Source organism: Protopterus annectens, chromosome 13.part0, assembly GCF_019279795.1.
Source record: "Protopterus annectens isolate FY-2018-M chromosome 13.part0, PAN1.0, whole genome shotgun sequence".
NCBI classification, from domain to species: Eukaryota; Metazoa; Chordata; order Ceratodontiformes; family Protopteridae; genus Protopterus; species Protopterus annectens.
In genome coordinates, this window is record NC_056747.1 from 394,138,721 (window position 1) to 394,156,759 (window position 18,039).

Sequence of the window (18,039 nt, forward strand, 5' to 3'; positions counted from 1 at the left end):
TTTTGAAAAGTCATGTTCTTTGTCACATTGCTTTTGGCTTATTTAACAAAATGCTGATATTCATGGTACTCCAGTTCCAATGAAGTCCTGATACTGTTTGGATGAAACAGCATAACTAGTCTAATAAAATGTATATCTTTCTCCAGAATATTCAGATCATGACCACATATTTAATGAGCTTTAAATGCTTTATTAGTAAAATATTGTGCAGAGCATGTTAGCAATTAATTGAGTTTGTTTGGTTAGTACACTACTTCAGCTATACTCTGTTCTGTACTACAACAATAAAGATGTTAGTATCATGTGCATAATATTATAAGACATTTTATTGTCACTGTCTTCTGTTAAGTTCAAATCATCATTCATTAACTCTACACAGAATTTATCCCACAGGACCTCCATCTATTTGTTCTTTAACAAAGTGCAAAAATTGTCCATTTAATCCCAAGTATCAGGCATGATTTCTTACCATCAGCAGCTGAAAATCCAAGCTTTCTTGTTATTCTATTTTAGATTCTATTAGCAAACATAGAATTTGCAGTCTGAGAAAGTCTGACAAATCCAGTTGTACAACCTGGGAACTGACAATCTTTGCATCTGCCAGACTCAAGTCTAGTTTCTCTGTTCAGTTTTGTTCTCCCATTGTCAGCCAGCAGCTATGCCAAATTGCTGTGAATTGATGTTTTTACAAATGCAAGATTCTTAGGTGGCAAACGTGTGTGATGGCCAGGTTTGGACCGTCGTATCACTTTGTTGGAGTGCAGTAGCTTGTGCTATTGTGGCTGGAATTCAGCAGCTCCCTCACAAATTTAGGTGACTTGACCTCAGTCACTCACCCCCATCCCTCCCTGGCTGGATCCTTCAGCAACTGAGCTAGTAATGAAACACAGGTATAATATGCAAGGCTCTGTCCCTACTCATTACAGAGATGGTCACAACAGCACTAGGTGTACATGCTGTTTCCTTAGACTATCCACCCTTACAATGTGTCAATCCCACTGTCTGTTCTCATTGCCTGTGTCTCACTAATACCTGCTATTGCCCTCTGCTAATATTGCATGCAGGTATTCCATATTTTTTTTTTAGATTTCTAGCATTATATAGCATTACAGTCTACTGTCTCTTCAGACTACATCCACCATTGTTTCCACTGTTTGTTGTTCCTTTTTTCTTTTCTGTTTCCCATTTTGCCATCCTTACTGTTTACAGTTGTTGCAGTGTGAGGCAATGATGATAATGCATACTTTCCTCTGGCTATAGGTTTTGTACAGGGTTATCATTTTGGCAAGTAAGGAGACAAGTGGATTTTACTTTGTGTATCAGGAATAAGAACAGTTGTGCTGAGAAGCATAGGGGTAAACAAACTTCTGTTTTTGTAGCACATGGTATTTATGGTAAGGGATGCAGACTCATAGAGATATTAACGTACAACTAGAAGATACTAATATGTACATCTTATATTTTATGTTTTAGTTTATTGTGCTAAAATCTGTAGCTTCTTAAAAATAATGGAAGTGTAGTATTTTAACTATGGAGGTGTAATGTAGATAATTTGTATATATTAAAATGTTTCTCTATGTATTTGCTGTAATGTGAGGCTTTAAAGGGTAGTCTGTATTGCTGAATTGTGGACAGGGATAACAGTGTATAAAACTAGTGAAGGGCACAGCATTTGGGGAATGGGGCAGAAAAGGAACAAAGTGGGCCATACTTCCCATTCTAGCTGGAGTCAATCAGTCTGATCATCTATGGTGCTGAGACCACTCAGGCAGCTCAAGAGAGAAACATTTAAGAGAGAACAAAGTAGAATCTTGGTTTATGCCAGGATACCTAGAAAAGGAAGCCATAAAACACACATGTAAACTTTTATTTGTACTATGTAAATCTGTTCTAAGTTAACATAAAACAGTGGTCGCAAGAGGATTACACGGGCAAGTTGTATTGTTGTACCAAAAACACACAGCACAGTCAGCACACTAGGAGCACTAGAAACAAAGGACACCAACAATGTGCAAAGTAACCTTTGTCTTGTGAAAACTGCTCAGTGGCACTGCAGGAAGAACACAAAGGGATGCTGTAATGGTGTACAGGTAGTGCACAGAGCAGTGGTCCACACACAAAGGAAGGTCAGAGCAAAGGAAGCTGCCAGACACTAAAAGAAGAATCCCTAAACTAGGACACACAACAGGCTAATGTGGCAGCCACTACCACACTGCACAATGCACTACCACGGATCTGTAATACACAACAGGGAGTGCACAAACCCTGTAGCAACACAATTAATGCCCAACAGTCCATGCTTAAGAATGCATATCCAATACAAAAGCTATTGAGGCAAGGTTCAGTGAGCAGGAGGGAGGGGGGTTCCAACTGTCAGCATGTTGGACTTTTTGTGTCCTCGCTTATTGAGGGCGGCTAAGAGGGGTGCTTTACATGGATTCTCAAACAATGAAAAACAGAAAGAAATGAAAAGCACCCTTTGAGTGCTATCATAAACAATTTACAAAAATAGGCAGTCAAGCTGCATGCAGAGCAGCATTGTGCAGCATATAATATCCAATTTGTTATGAATCCTGTAATGTGATCATGTAACTAAGATACAGTTTCATATTAAGAAAAATGCAGAGAGAAGTTTAGCCCTCTAGAAAAGTAATAAGCTACCAGTGAAAGAAATAACTGCATATAAAAGTAGAATGTAGAATAACAACAGAATACTTTTACAGCAGACATCATTGCCTTAGATTGGGCAAGAATAACTCTTAAACGAACAGCATGGCATTAAAGAGAGCAATATGCATTATTACATTTTGTTACATAGATCATTCCCAAAATACATATTAACCAGTCTTTATATAAGCTGGAAATAAAAGGTAATCCTAATTGCTGCTCCACTGACACCATAGTCCAACAGCAATATCAGAGCAGAGAGCTGTCAAACAGAAACCTGTTATGGTTTTGAACATGCCACATTCAGAAATGGGAATACTGTGATGAGACATTCAAAAAAATGGGAATGCCGAGGACCAGAAAGGCAAAGCATGTATAACATCAAATCTTCTGACCTGCATGAACACAGGAGTAAGTTCAATCATGATTCCAGAATGGGTAACGGCAAGTCCGAATGTTTGATTACATGGTCCTAGGCATTCATGGCTTTCAAACAACTTGTTGAGGTATTTTCATTTTCAAATATAATTGTCACATTCAAAACCTCAGACGTAAACCACATATCATAACTACACAATTTCTGAATCTGAGAGGCTGCAAATACCACCAGATATACCCCCATGGAAAAAGGAAGACTACCATCAGGAATAATAAAATATCACCACTATAATGAAGACTGTAGCTGCACACACTAGTTCAACTGTGTGTGCATTTATGGAAGCATGAACTCTAATGACAGTATGTTATGTTGAGAAGCACTGTGTAGTAGTGGAAGGAAACCGTAAAATGAAAGGAGGGAGTGCATTTAGCATACCAGGTTTAATTTCAGTTATATCTGCAAGCAATACAGACTACAGTAACAGGACGATAACGTAGGTAAGTGAGTTGAAAGGACCAAGCCAACACTCCTACTGTAATGGGAGTCAATAATTCTGTGCATGCAGTATACTCTGACCACCCAGGTAGTCTAACAGAAACAGGTAATAGGGACAAAGCAGAATCTTAGCTTGCGCCCAGTTACCCACTTAAGGAAGACATAAAGTCCATAAGTAAGCTTTTACATGTAATATGTAAATCTGTTCTTGTAATACATGCATTATGTCATGTTAAGCAACCATCGTGAGAAAGAATTGCACTAGCAAGTTGTATGACTGTATCAGGAGTACCCAGATCTACAGCCAGTACACAAGGTACACTAGCAGCAAAGGACAGCAAATTGCCATATTTCTCTCATCACCCCTTTCCTGCAGGAAGTGCACTATGGCATGATGTTATGCCACACATGTAGTATGCAGCTTAGCAATCCACTCACTAAGGAAAGGCCAGAGAAATGGAAGTCAGCTGACACCAAAGGAACATGGAAGATGTGGAAGATGTCTGCTGAAATTAACTGTGTGACTTTGCAGGTTAGTTGCATTTGTGTGAAGTAAGATGGATTACTTAAGTGGACACATTGCGTACAATTACTGGTGCTGTTTGTAGGGGGATTGCTATTGGCTGCTTTTGATTGATCATTATTCTGTCTTTGCAGGACTAACATAAATTGTGTGAAGCAACTTGAAATACTTTGATGTGTGGCAGCTAGTTTGCATGGAGCAAAAGTGAAATACATTACATGGTCATCTTCTTATCACAATCATATATCTGAATTATACACAGGCATGGCTATAACTACTTGATGAGGTGGAGTTTGTCTGGATGACATTTACTGATGCTCTTGTCATTTGTTCAGTTTAAAAAGTCATCTTGCAAAAATAAGACATAAAATGCATTGCAGAACATCCAGACATTCAGAACCTCTGGATGCTTCATGGCACAGGCTTATTAGTGACTTCTGCTCCAAACCTTACCAAGTCTAAAGCCATCCCTGATCAGAAGCATGCGCAGAAGGTCACTAATGATTGTGAGGGGTGAGGACTGTGGACAATGTTATTAGCTTTTTAATGTTTCTTCCCATACCTCAGAGATGTACTTTGGTAAATATACCTTGTGTTGGGCTAGAGACAGTGTGGTCATTATTTTTTTAAATTTTCTCACAAATTTCAGAGGTGTGCATAAACAGTCATTATACAGGTTGCATAGGAGCAATGTACAAAGACTAGTGATTTGGAAACATTACCGTGATTATTATTGTTTCACTTTACTCCCACTCGATCATCATTTTTTCCACAGTTATTACAGTGTAGTCTTGGCCAGTCAGTGTGTGTTTAAAGGATGTAGCAAAAAGCAAAATTGAACAAGAGTAAGACTGAATTTCTTTCCTTAATCATGATTTGTTCAGGCAATCACTAGATTAACAGGTTGTTAAAAAACTCCAAATGCAACTGATAGTATGTAGAACCCCCATGGCTTCTAGAGGCCAACCAGCTGTCAGACCCCAGCATTAATGCAGTTTTTTCCTTCATAGAGTGTAGACCTGCCTAGTTAGGAATGAAAGAATGCATGTAGGAAAAAAACTGAAGAGTAACACAGAGAGGAAAAAGAAGAAAAAGTAATCTGGATGATCTGGGTAGGCTGGGATGGTGGGTATCATGGGAAAATGGATAATGTGCATGGGGGGATGGAGTGGGCAGTTGGGGGTACCATGTAGTCCATCACCTAGAACACCAGTTCAACTAAGACCAGCTCTTTTAATATTTATTTGTTTATTTCTTTATTTTACTTTTTATTAATGAGTTGATCCCCTATGCCCAAGGCCTGTTTCTAGGAAAGGCCTGAAATAGTTTCTATACAGAATAGGGAAAATCTGGTCAGGACAGAATTATGTTTAAAAAATATATTACACATTATTACCAAAAGTCTACAAAAAACATTTTCTTGCAAGAGTATTTGGTAGTTTTCATTCCTGTTTAAATGATCTCCATTTCTAAGCTCATCACAAAATAATGAGCCAGTTAGCATGCTACTGGCTGATATGTTTTAGTTTAGGCTTTTTGGGTAGGGACGGGGATGTCATAGTTTCAGGCACACAAAACCTGCTCTACGTATCTGGCATACAGCAAACTCTAATTGTGTACGTCTTTCCTTCTTTGCAGTTCCACCATCCATCCCAAGGGTTCCGCTTTGGAACTGTGCGGGAAAGCAGTGCTGAAGACTACGTCAAGAAGAGTTTTCCTGAGATGCATGAGTACATGAGGCGATACAATGTTCCAACAACACCAGAAGGGGTGGCCAAATTAACGTAAGAATTACTTAGGGACAGGCTACTAAAACAGTATATTGATAAGAAATTTGTAGGATAAAATGAGCTGTTGCAAAGATGAAAGTAAATTTACAAGCTCCTTGAGCTTGTCAACATACATATACATTAAATGATTATCACAAGCAGAATACGTTGTCTGTGTTAAATGAAAGGCCTATAAGTGTGATGCAGCAAAATAAAATAAAAGTCTGTGGTAAAGGTGTCCATGGAAAAATGTTACTGTCTGACCAAAGAATTTTGATTTTTTTAACCATTTACTTTTTCTGTTTTATTTCTGCATCTGTTTTCACAACCCACTGTCTTTAGCTGTTGTAAGAGCTATTCTTTTCCAAGTGTTATTTTTCTTCTCTCTCTCTTTTTATGGAGATAATGTACATACAAACAAAAAAGCACTGGTCTATGTTACAAGGACAAGGCCTTTGGCAGATGATAACTGTTCTCACCAGAATGTGTTTTCCATGCTACACTCCACCCCCCCCCAAAACAATGCTTTAATGAGAATTCCCCATCATTCCCCATCATATAGTGGCACTGGTATTTGGGACTATTATTCTGTTCATGACTGAAATATGTATTCAAACGTTGACTGAAATATTTATTCGAATGGTTTCTCCAAGACACTTTGTCATCTGTCATGTTAACTCACCTTACCACATACATGTATCTGCAGGACAGCAGAGGATCCCTTGCACAATGAACTCCATTCAAAATCATCATTTTGTTTTATTTACTGTACTTTTTTGTTCAGAGCTTGGCTACTTATCTAATGCCTTGGCTGCTAGGGGTTATTCCTATCCAATATCACTATTGACTATCCCCCATCCAATGACCTGGCTTACTAACCCACAGTGGTCAGTAGACACTTGGGGGAGACAGCACTCTCAGAATGAGCTTCCTTCGGGGAGCCTCACTATTGCAAGCCTGAGGTTTTACTCCTGAAAGCAGAGGGTTGTATGTTCCATAAAAACATGCTTCTTCCTGCTTCTAAGAATGTTAGAAGTGTCATTGCATGGGTGATTTAGCCTCTGATAGAGTCATGGATCCATATGCAGCTACTAAATTTCCTTATCCATTAAAAGAAATGCTATGGCTGGATACTTAATTCTTTCCTCCCCAGATGGTCTTTTAACCAGAGTTTATTTTATTTACTTTTATTTTATGTTTTCATTTGTTAATTGGTTAAACACCTAGACCCAAATACTCCTTTCAGGTACAGCCCAGGCGAGAGTGGTTCTAAACATCTAAGCACCAACAATATATTAACATTTAGACTAAAACATGGAATATCAGCATTGGTTCCAAACAACATTATCATGACATTACTAAAAATGAAATGTATTAGTTCATTCCTGAGACTGAATTACTGAGGTCATCCAGCCACTGTGTCGGTATGTGGGATAACACTATCATTTTATCACTGAATCTATTTCATTGATATTTACAGAGTAGAAGCCACACGCCATTAGAAAGAGCTTCTGAGGCCTGGATTTCACCATTAACACAAAATGCATTTGCAGAAGTAATGGTTCAGTATCATAAAAACACAGACTTTCCAGTATTCATAAGATCAGGTTAAAGAGGTGAGCAGTACGGGATTACACACCGATGTACACCACACAAATTTATGTGGCAGAATCTTGAACAAAAGTAACAAGACATTTTACAGTGAATGACAGTAACATGCTACACTGTAGAGCACTGATGACTGCATGCATCGTCTGTAGCATGTAAGCTCTATATGTACATTTGGAAAGCCTGCTTTGTGAGTTTTAAACAGCTCATGAGATACCTCTGACACACTTATAAAGCTACCTTTATTTCCACAGGACAGATCCTCCCAAACTGGAGGCATTTATCATGGATAAGGCACTCTTAGATTATGAGGTGTCTATTGATGCGGACTGCAAGCTACTCACTGTGGGGAAGCCCTTTGCAATCGAAGGTAAGTGGATGCAGAAAAGCATGTATTCTCCAGTACTTATATGTTTTTTTTTTTTTTTTTATGGAATACTAAATTTTTTATCTTTGAGTCCCAGAAGTTTTCACTCTTTCAGTTAATTGAAACCCAGGAATGTAGATGCTGTAATATTGACTGAACACAGGTAGCAACAGGGATGTCAGTAATAATACTGAATTCCATGGAAGGAATTCCATCTGATAACACAGCGTCATGATGTGACAAGGAATTACTTTCAGTGCTACATGTGCCTAAGGCCTTACAGAGTTGGAGATTTGTTGCCAAAACCTTTGTCTTTTGTATAAGAAAGCTTATCAATATGTATGTATGCAATCCTTAAACACACCTGTCCCTTCTTTTACCACTTTTTTCTTATAAACCTGTATGTTTAAAACTTTTTTTTAAAAAATCTAGCAAGAATTCCTGACTAAGCACCTGATACAGATGCAAAATACATTTGAAGAATACGTACCACAGAATCGTACAATCATAGGTTCATCGCTAGTTACTAGGCTTACAGTCCAGGAGACCAATGAGGAGCTTAGCCCAAATTTCCAGTTGCACCAAGCACTGTCACAGTAAGTAAATGAGGGCTGAGGGAATTAAACCCTGTATAACAGGAACTACAACTCACAGCCTTAACCCACTGTGGTAACTGCTGGGCAAGAATATTTATGTATCCTATGTGAGAATCAATCCCCCAACCATGCCTACAAAGCCAAAAGGCCCTTACAAGTGAGCCACAGAAAATGTAACGATGCATACATTATTAAAATATAAAATATCTGTATGCATTATTTTAAAATAAAATAAATAAATAAATAAATGTGCATCTTGAAGCAAAGCCAAAGACAGCTTTACCTTTTCTGTTACTTGATTCACAAACATCTTACAGATTTGAATCTGATAGGACAATCACAAGCAGGAAGGAGGTGCATTCTCTTGTTATTCCTATATTGACTTCCTGGGAACACACGGTAAAGTACCTTTCATAAGAATAAAATAACTTTTTTCCTTTGTAGTACAGGTACACTTGAGTTGTGATTTTAACAGGTGCAGTTTAATCTTAACCAGTGACGCAGCCTTTAAAAAAGCAACATAATTGCAAATTCCATTATAATTACCCCCTGTAATGACTAGCATTTCTAAGCAGTATATGGAGGCCATAGGTTGTGTTTATTTAGTTAAGTTTCTCTAAAGATGCATGGAAATTCAGCAGGCATTGTGCAGCACCATATTATTTATACATCACATAGTGCTGTGACATTCATTTGTTGTTGCATGCTTTGTGCATTGGATCCCACGTATGTGAGATCTGCAGTGGAGAGATGGATAGACAATATGCCAGGCAGAGGCACTGAGGCCAAGAAAATAACACACACACACACACACACACACACACACACACACACACACACACACACACACACACACACACACGCTCATTCATAAGCAATCGTTTACTCAAGTTCTAGAACCCTTGGTGGCTACAAGTCACATCCCAAGGTACTTGTACTCTATTTAAGGTATGCTGTATCACACACCAATCATGTGACATCTCCCTTTACATATAAAGAAAGAAAAGACATCTCTCTATGGATAATACTATATAGACCTATACGTTTACTCAATAAGCAAACTTCATGGCTATAGCCATAAAAAAACTAATAAATTTACATTACTTAGTTAATTACAGCTATATACAGTCCTGATAGTGGAGTGTTCTTTCCCTTAATCTACCATAGTGATTATAGTAATGATTATCCTGTTTGGGTCCAAGACCACACTCTCTCGCTCTCACTCTCACTCTAGTAGCTTCATGGAAGGCAGATGGCAACAAGTCGGTAGACGGTTCACTGGTAGATTCTGCATTTGCAGATATAATTGCAAATGAAGTCTGAATCCCTGAAGACTTCACTACAGTATCAAGTAGCTTTGTATTGGATCTAATCACCAGAATTTTTGGCACAAATCTGTCTGATTTGAAATGAAAATCAGCTGCGTCTTTCAAAATAAAAATCAACTAGGAAAACCCAGCAAAACCTGTTACAGTTAGAAACTACTCTAAAGCAAACTGCATCCTATTAAATGACAGTTTGTCAACATTCAATGGCCCACCCAAACCAGAGTTCACAACAGCCTATAAAGAATTATTCATAGAAACACTCTACAAACATGCAAATGGCTACATAGAGTACCTACCTGACGTAAGCCCAAAAACAAACCCCACTGGGGAATTCTAATCTTAACAGGGTATATAACAAACCAAATAAAGTCATGTCCCAAGTCAAAAAGAGCAACTCTCATAATGACAAGACCTCACTAATAAAACTAAACAGGAAACTAAGAGGACTAATTAAATCTAACAAGGCCAATTACGAGGTCAACATAGCTTCTCAGGCTAAAGACAACCACGAGGCCTTCTACAGCTATGTCCAAAACCTCAAAGGTAATACACAACAATGTGCTGAAGTGGTAGTACACAGTACCACCTTCACTGAGCAGAGTGACATAGCGAATCTGCTGGCCAACAAATTCAGTTCAGACTTTACTCCCAACTCTCCCCCTGCCACCCCTTGTGAAATCCCAAGTACCATAACCCCCAACTATCAGCAGGAAATATGTCACAGTGGTGCTCACTAAGGATAAAAATATTGCAGCCTCAATGGGCCTGACAGTATCCCAGTTTGCATCCTAAATATCTTAAAACATGACCTATCGGGACTACTTGAGTCACTGTTCAACTACAGCCTCAAAACAGGCTACATACCAAGCGCATGGAGGATGGCAACAGTTATTCCCCTCCCCCTTCACAAGGGTGGACCGTCAGCCAACCCCAGAAACTAAAGACCCATTAGTCTGACTAACCTAATATGCAAAGCCATGGAATGAACTATCATGGAACTGATCAACAAAGACATTGACAACCTAATACGCTGGACCCATCCCAGTTTGGTTTTGTCAAAGGAAGGTCATTCCTACTTAACCTGGTAAGCTTCTTTGAGAAGGTAACCAAAGTAATGGATGAAGGTAAAATGGTGCATACTACCTACCTAGACCTTGCTAAGGCATTTGACATAATACCCTACTCTGGTATTGTGGACAAACTCACTAAACTATGCATAAATCCCTATACAACTTGTTGCATTGCCGGCTGGCACACAGATATTACCCAAGACATCAGAACTGGTGAAACCACCTCCAACAAGAAGCAGATCACCAGTGGAGTACCACAGAGCTCTGTGCTGGGCCCACTCCTGTCAGGCATCTACTTCTTGAAGGTCAAGGCTAATGTCAAAGGCCTCTGGCTCACCATGTTTGTAGATAACTGCAAATTGGGAGCTATTATAAATTCCCCCATGACACTAATATCCTGCAAGAGGGTCTAACACAGACAAATGACTGGTACCAAAGCCAGGGATTAAAACTTAATGCAAAAAAGTGCATTATACTGCCTTTTTGGAAAATGTCTACCCAGGCAAATTACTCCATTGATAAGATACCCGTAACAGTTGACCCAGTAGTTCGGGATCTGTGAACATGTGCAGACAGTAATCTGGCTTTTGACCAATGCATAGCCAAGGTAGTAAAAAATTAATTCTGTATCACCTCACTTATAAGTAATGGTATGACATCCAGGTCCAAGAAAATTATAGTACCACTCTACTAGTTGCTTACAAACCCATCACTGAGTAGAATGCCTCCTTCAGTTTGCACCTGATTATTTGGAACCCCCACAGTGGTTCCTCACCAAAAGTAGGGTTGCCACCCTTCCATTTTTTTCTGGACTATCTGGAAATCAAACTGATTCTCTGGTAGTCTGGAAAACACTGTACAAACTCCGGTATTCTGTTTCAAAAAGGAAACAGACTATCGGAGTTTGTAAATCGGCTGATTTATTATGCTTTTTTTTACAGAAAAGCCTAGTAAATCAGCCAAAAGCAGGCAGCAGGAATGAAAAAAGAGGGCGTTCCCCACGGAGTGATGTCATCGTGACATCACAAAACAGGTGGAATGTGGGCGGGAGAGGGTGGGATGGGCGGGGTTAGTAGTGACGTGAGGGGTGTGGCTTTACTCTGTTTTTAGCCACGAAGGAATGTGGCAACCATAACCAAAAGAATCCAGGGTACTAACACACTGTCCTATACAAATTGTCTTAGAGCCCTGTCTCAGTTTCCTACAGGTTGTTGAGAGGCAATCTGTGCTTGGTATATAAAGCATCCTTAGACCCAGCCCTGATGGAGCTTTTGCACATCCACAAAACAAGCAGCACATGAAACACTAGAGCGATGGTGGTGAGACAGACATGTGACTCAAAGGATCCTCATGCTCTTGAATAGGCTCCCCATCCATGTGAAGCAGAGTCCATCCCTAACCCTATTCAAATGTAAACTTCACCATCGGATGGGAAATTGCAAATTCATCTTTGGGCTGGCTCCTGTGTCTCTTATAGACAGAGGTCAACAGCAAACATCCCTAACTAACATTGGATGGATAATCAGAAATTCATCCCAAAGTTGGCCTCCATGTCTCTTATAGAACAAGACCAACAGTAAACATTCCCTAATTAACAGACCTACCCACATAACTTTTTAGCAACCTCTTTACTAACATAACCCTCCTAACAAATATACACTCACTAAAATGCACGTTACTAGAGGATACACCTGGGTTGGGTTGCATGGCTAGGCTTATAAAGGCACTGATGGTTGTGAGTCCAGTATATACGTATGAACCTATGAACGACCACTTGCTTTTGTAATATCAACAAATGATTATGATTTCATCTATATAGTTGCATAACCAATACCTAATAGCATATAAGATTTTGGATTTGGGTGTTGGTGCTATTATAATTGCATGAATCTGTGACATTTGACAAAAGTACTGATCTAATATGATTTTGACCCTTTCTCCTTCTTTTAATGAAGACAAATTCTTTGTTCCTCTGTCATAAAATTGTTTCAGTTTCAATAGTCCTCTAATAAAACCTATGTTGTTTTCATTGTTTTCTGATACCAATAATTTAAATATCATAAGCCACTTTGTTCAAAGGTTTCTCTGCATAAGAAATTGAGATGCTGGGCATCCCATTGGATGTAATATTTGGATTTATGTATTGCAATGATACCAAACAACAGGCCAATTTCTCTCTTTTCTTTGTCCATTCGTTCCATTTGTTCCTTCCTCAGGAGTGAAAGACAAGCACCTCTTACCCAGGCTGGAGCCATTCTGCCCATCCATTCCCCCAGTGAAAAGAGCCAGGTGGCAGACAGAGCAGGCCAGCCTGCCAGAGCCAGTAGATTCCCCTCCTTTCCCCTAGGGGCTTCTATTTCCTGCAGCAGCTCACTAGAGCGTCTCTAGTCTGCTAAGCACAAGGACCTTACATGACTCCAGTGCATGCACAGCTCAGCCCCTTGGCAGAATGTGCTCTGCAGGCTCAAACTCCATGGGTGCTACACTTAGTGCTACCTCTAGATGTCACCCAAACCGTGACCAATTGCTTACTCCCTTCTGCTCAAAGCTATCAGCAGCCATTCAATTCCATCTCTCTTGTCTTGCTCTTTCCAGCACCTGTGCCACCAGTGAAACAGAGGTAATTTAGGTCACAGTTAGGACTTCTTCACTCTGTGCCATGGGAGTGGTATTTCTGTAAAGACTTGTGAAAATACTCCGTACACTTTGTGGTCTGTCACAACTTTAGTAGGTTTCACGTAAACAAAGTCATGAAATTTCTGGCAATCAGAACTTATAACTAGTATTTCTTTCTTTCTTTCTTTCTTTCTTTCTTTCTTTCTTTCTTTCTTTCTTTCTTTCTTTCTTTCTTTCTTTCTTTCTTTCTTTCTTTCTTTCTTTCTTTCCTTCTGCATGTATATGGTCTGTGCTTTTGTCAGTGTTCTCAAAGCACAGGCAACAGGGTTTTGGCAACTTGCAGTAGCACTGCTCATACTATCTTCTGGCTTGGATCTTTGTTCAATGTAACAGGCAAGACCATATCATAAAATTTAAATGTTTTATCAATATTTACTAACAATTTCAATAGTTCAGAGCTTCTTTCTTGATCCACTTCTTCTAGTCGACAGCAACCTTAACTTTGATCACCATGTCTCCACAGTGGTAAGAAGGGCTTTTTATATTGCTCATTTCATAAGTAAGGGCATTGCCTCCAAAAAAAGAGGTTATAGCCTCTTGTACTCTTCCCTCATCAGGCCAGTAACAGAGTACAAAGCTCCCTTTGGTATGTTCATTTACAAACACCTGCAGCAATTGGAGAGACCACAAAGGTTCCTTACAAAGAAAATTCAGGGTCTTCAAGAGCTGTCTTATGTGGACAGACTGAAATCTTTCTCAGTTTACTCTTTGTCATACAGACTGCTCAGAGGCGACCTGTGTCTTGCATATAGAGCAGTCTCTGGCCCAGTTTTAATGGAAGTGCTGCACATTCGCAAGTCAAATGGCACATGGGTCACTTGCTCAAAGGACCTTAACTTGGTATGTGACATGAACAGAATCTGCTGGAGAAACAGATTTGTCTCATAGAGGTTGCACACCTTTGGAACAAGTTTCCTATGCATGTTAAACAAAGACCCTCATTGGCCCTATTTAAGCATAATTTGGACGATTGGATGGGTAACTTGAAATTCACCCTGGGGGTTCCACCTGTGTCCCTCTTGGACAGGGGCAATAGGTACTGATTTTAGTGTCTGCTTGAACCAGACACCCTTTGGAACAAGAGTTGAACTTGGTTAGGCTTGTAAGGGCACTAGGGCCATTAGCCTAGTAGCCTTCTATGATACACTGACCATTTCCAGCCTGTGCCCTGCTCCTTCTCAAGCAACATTCTTTTCAGTTCAGTTTTATCTGAAAACTGTGATATAAACTTCAGCAAGCATTGCATCATCCCTCAGAATCACATTAATGAGGGTTTATCAGTAGGCGTTTGCATGGTTACAGTGGTGTGTTCTTTGTGGCTATCTGGCTGTAATCCCTTCGGCAGTAAGTATCTGACCTATACGCTTCAGAGATATAACTCCAATACAACACTTAGTCTTGTTCAGCTTCAGCCCAAATGATCTTATTTTGCCCAGCAGCATCTTGTAGTAACCCTGACAATGTAATTTGTAATACTCCTGACACCTTCCAGGTCCTGAGTCATGTTAGCTACTGTATGTTGAAATACTTCTTCTGCTAATTTATTTATTTATTTTTATTTATTTTACATTTGTTAACCGGGCTAGTCCAACTGGATGCATGTCCATTTTCAGTGGAGGCCCGAGGAGAAAAGCTCCGCTATCTACTACATGGTAACAAACAGTACATACAAAATACACAAAGCATATAAATCACAACTTAGGCAAGGCATTTAAACAACAATTTCAGGAAGTTCAAAAAAAGGGTGATAGAGAGACAAGGAAGTTACTTAAGTACAGGTGTGGAAAATAAGTGACAGAAGTAATTAAGTTGTTTAAAAGTTAACAATAGTGTTACTAGAAAAATATAGTTTGTAGTTGAGAGAGTCATTTCTCAAGTAGAAATGAAAAATAAATTGAAGAAATAGATTTGGGAGAAAGTGTAAAGGATACAGGAGAAGGTAGGAGGTAAAAGATCAGCTAGGGTTATTGCAAGAGCAAAGCCAGTGATTAGTTAGAAAGTGTTTCAATTTAGTTTTAAATAGTGTGATGGAAGTCTGGGCTATAAGGTCTGGAGGAAGTTGATTCCAAATTTTACCAACTGAGTTGGAAAATATAGAGTCACCTGCCGTGTTCTTTGATAGAGAAGTTTGAATCAGTATTTTATTAGAAGAGCGTAGGGTTTTTAAGTTGCTGTAGGGTTTTATAAGGGTGGAGAGCATTGGTATATTTTCAGGGTGGTAAAGGGCTTTATAGGCAATTGTAAGCTGATAGTACTGAATTAGGTGGGGTAACTCCAGCCACCCTAAGTTAAAGAGGTTCAGACAGTGATGTGTTTTATATGGAGAGGCAGTGGTAAATCTGGCAATGTTGTTGTAGGCTGCCGTAAGCTTATTGATGTTATGTTTAGAGAGATTAGTATATATGGGGGAAGCATATAGTAGTGTAGAGATAAGATGTGTTCTAGCTATGGTAGTTCTTGCTTCAGGAGTTAGGAAAGTTTTGATTCTGTAGAGAGAACCTAATTTTCTATTAGTTGCTTTGATGATAGAGTTGATATGAAAATCAAATTTAAGTAGGTTGTCAATAGTAATACCCAAAAGTTTGGTTGTTTGGTCAGGAGAGATAAGGGTGCCATTGTTAGAAGTAATTGTGAAATTAATAGAGGGAGACAGGTGTGTAGGTAAGAAGAGGAGAAGTTTAGTTTTCTTAGGGTTTAAGAGAAGACAGTGGTTGGAGAACCATTGCTCAATAGTAGTGAATGTCTTTTGGGTAAGGTAGTGAAGATCAGCTTGGTTTGTGGCAGAGCAAATGATGGTGGTGTCATCGGCGTACTGAATACAAGTAGTTAGGGGGGTGGCAAGATGCAGGTCGTTAATAAAGATGGAAAATAAAAGAGGACCTAAGATGGAGCCCTGAGGGACTCCTAAAGTGGTGGGGAGAAGTTCAGAAAGATTGTTGTTCCATAAAACAGCTTGTTTCCGATTTTGAAGACAGGAAGTAAACCAGCTTAAGGCAATATTATCGAGAGAGATAGATTTTAAACGATGTAGGAGGAGTTGGTGATTCACCATATCAAAGGCTTTTGACAGGTCTACAAAGAATGCTGATGAAAGAAGATTGCTATTCCGGTTTATATTAATGGAGTCAGTAAAGGATAATAAGGCTGTGGTGGTGCTATGGCAAGGACGAAAGCCATGTTGGCAGTTAGCGAGGAGATTATTAGATAGGAGGTGATTTAGTAACTGTTTGTGGATGCATTTCTCCATTATTTTTGCAATAGGAGATAGCAGTGCTATAGGGCGGTAGTTAGAGTACTCAAATGAATCACCCCCTTTGAAGAGGGGGATGATGTGGGAGATTTTCCAGAGTGAAGGTATAGTACTTTCTTTTATGGTTCTGTTGATTAGTATAGAGATAGGATAGGCAATAGCTTTAGCACCTAGCTGGAGATATTCGGCTGGCAATTTGTCGGCTGAGGGGGTAGAAGGTTTATGTTTTTGAAGTAAATTTAGAATATAGGAGGTGGGTATGGGTTTAAGTTGCATTAGTGGAGGAGTGCAGCTTGGGCTACCTAGTAAAGAGGGGTCAGGGCTTTGTTGGTTGGCCAGTTTAAGTATTGTTGAAGTAAAGAAGTTATTGAATGCATTTGCTGTTTGTAAGGGAGAGTCAGGGCAGGAGCCTAGTGGATTGGGAGTTTCAACTTTGCCGGGAGATAGAAGTGTGTTAATAGATTTCCAAAATTTGTGCGGATGGTGGTGGGAGGATTGCTGTAGCTGGGTGTAAAAGTTCTTTTTATCTTTTATGATAGCTAGCTTTGTTATGTTCCTTTTTTGTTTGTAGCTAAGGTGATCAAAGGAGTCTTTAGAGGTTCGCCATTTAGTCCAGGCTTTATTCCTACTAAGGATTAGTTGTTTAGTGTTGCTTGTAAGCCATTGGGCTGTCTTATATTTCATGCGAATTGAACGCATGGGGGCATGATGATCTAGAATAGTAAGAAAGGTTTTATTAAAGTGGTTAACAGCGTCATCTATTGGGAGAGTTTTTAGAGGAGACCAGTTAACCAGGCTAAGTTCATTTTGAAACTGATGGGGGTCAAAATGTTTTTTGCTGCGAGATAAGCGAATTAGGGGAGGTGTTGTTAAATGAATTTTGTGCCTAATGATGTATGTGAGAGAGTGGTCACTAAGGTCATCTGGGAGAGTACCTGTTGAATACATTTGTTGGGGACTATTTGTCAAGATCCAGTCGAGTATGGTATCTTTATTATTGTTTTTATTTGTTCTAGTTGTGGAGTTAATGGTTTGGTAGAATCCGTGCAGGTTGATAAGGGTAGATGGATTAGTTTGTTTGCATACATTCCAATCAATACTGAAGTCACCTAATAATATTGTTTCTTGAAGGAGATTAATTCAAAACCAGTTAAGTAGGTCTTCTAATATGGGGGGATTGTTGCCTGGGGGAAGATAAGTGCAGATAATGTTAATAGTTTTGTGTGGGTTAAGGGAGATTTTGGAAATAATAAGTTCAGCATTAGTGTCATATGGAGGGGTGTGGGCTGATTTATTTACTTCCAGTCCAGT

At 39.3% G+C, this 18,039-nt stretch overlaps 1 protein-coding gene across 1 annotated transcript in view; it reads left to right on the plus strand.

Moving 5' to 3' along the window:
* GRIN3B (glutamate ionotropic receptor NMDA type subunit 3B) overlaps nt 1-18,039 on the plus strand; it is a 688,331-nt gene that overhangs the window by 514,260 nt on the left and 156,032 nt on the right. Inside the window, exons 4-5 of the mRNA XM_044054013.1 lie at nt 5,703-5,848; nt 7,696-7,811. Of these exons, the coding sequence (XP_043909948.1) occupies nt 5,703-5,848; nt 7,696-7,811 (262 nt within the window). The remainder of the gene's footprint in view (nt 1-5,702; nt 5,849-7,695; nt 7,812-18,039) is intronic.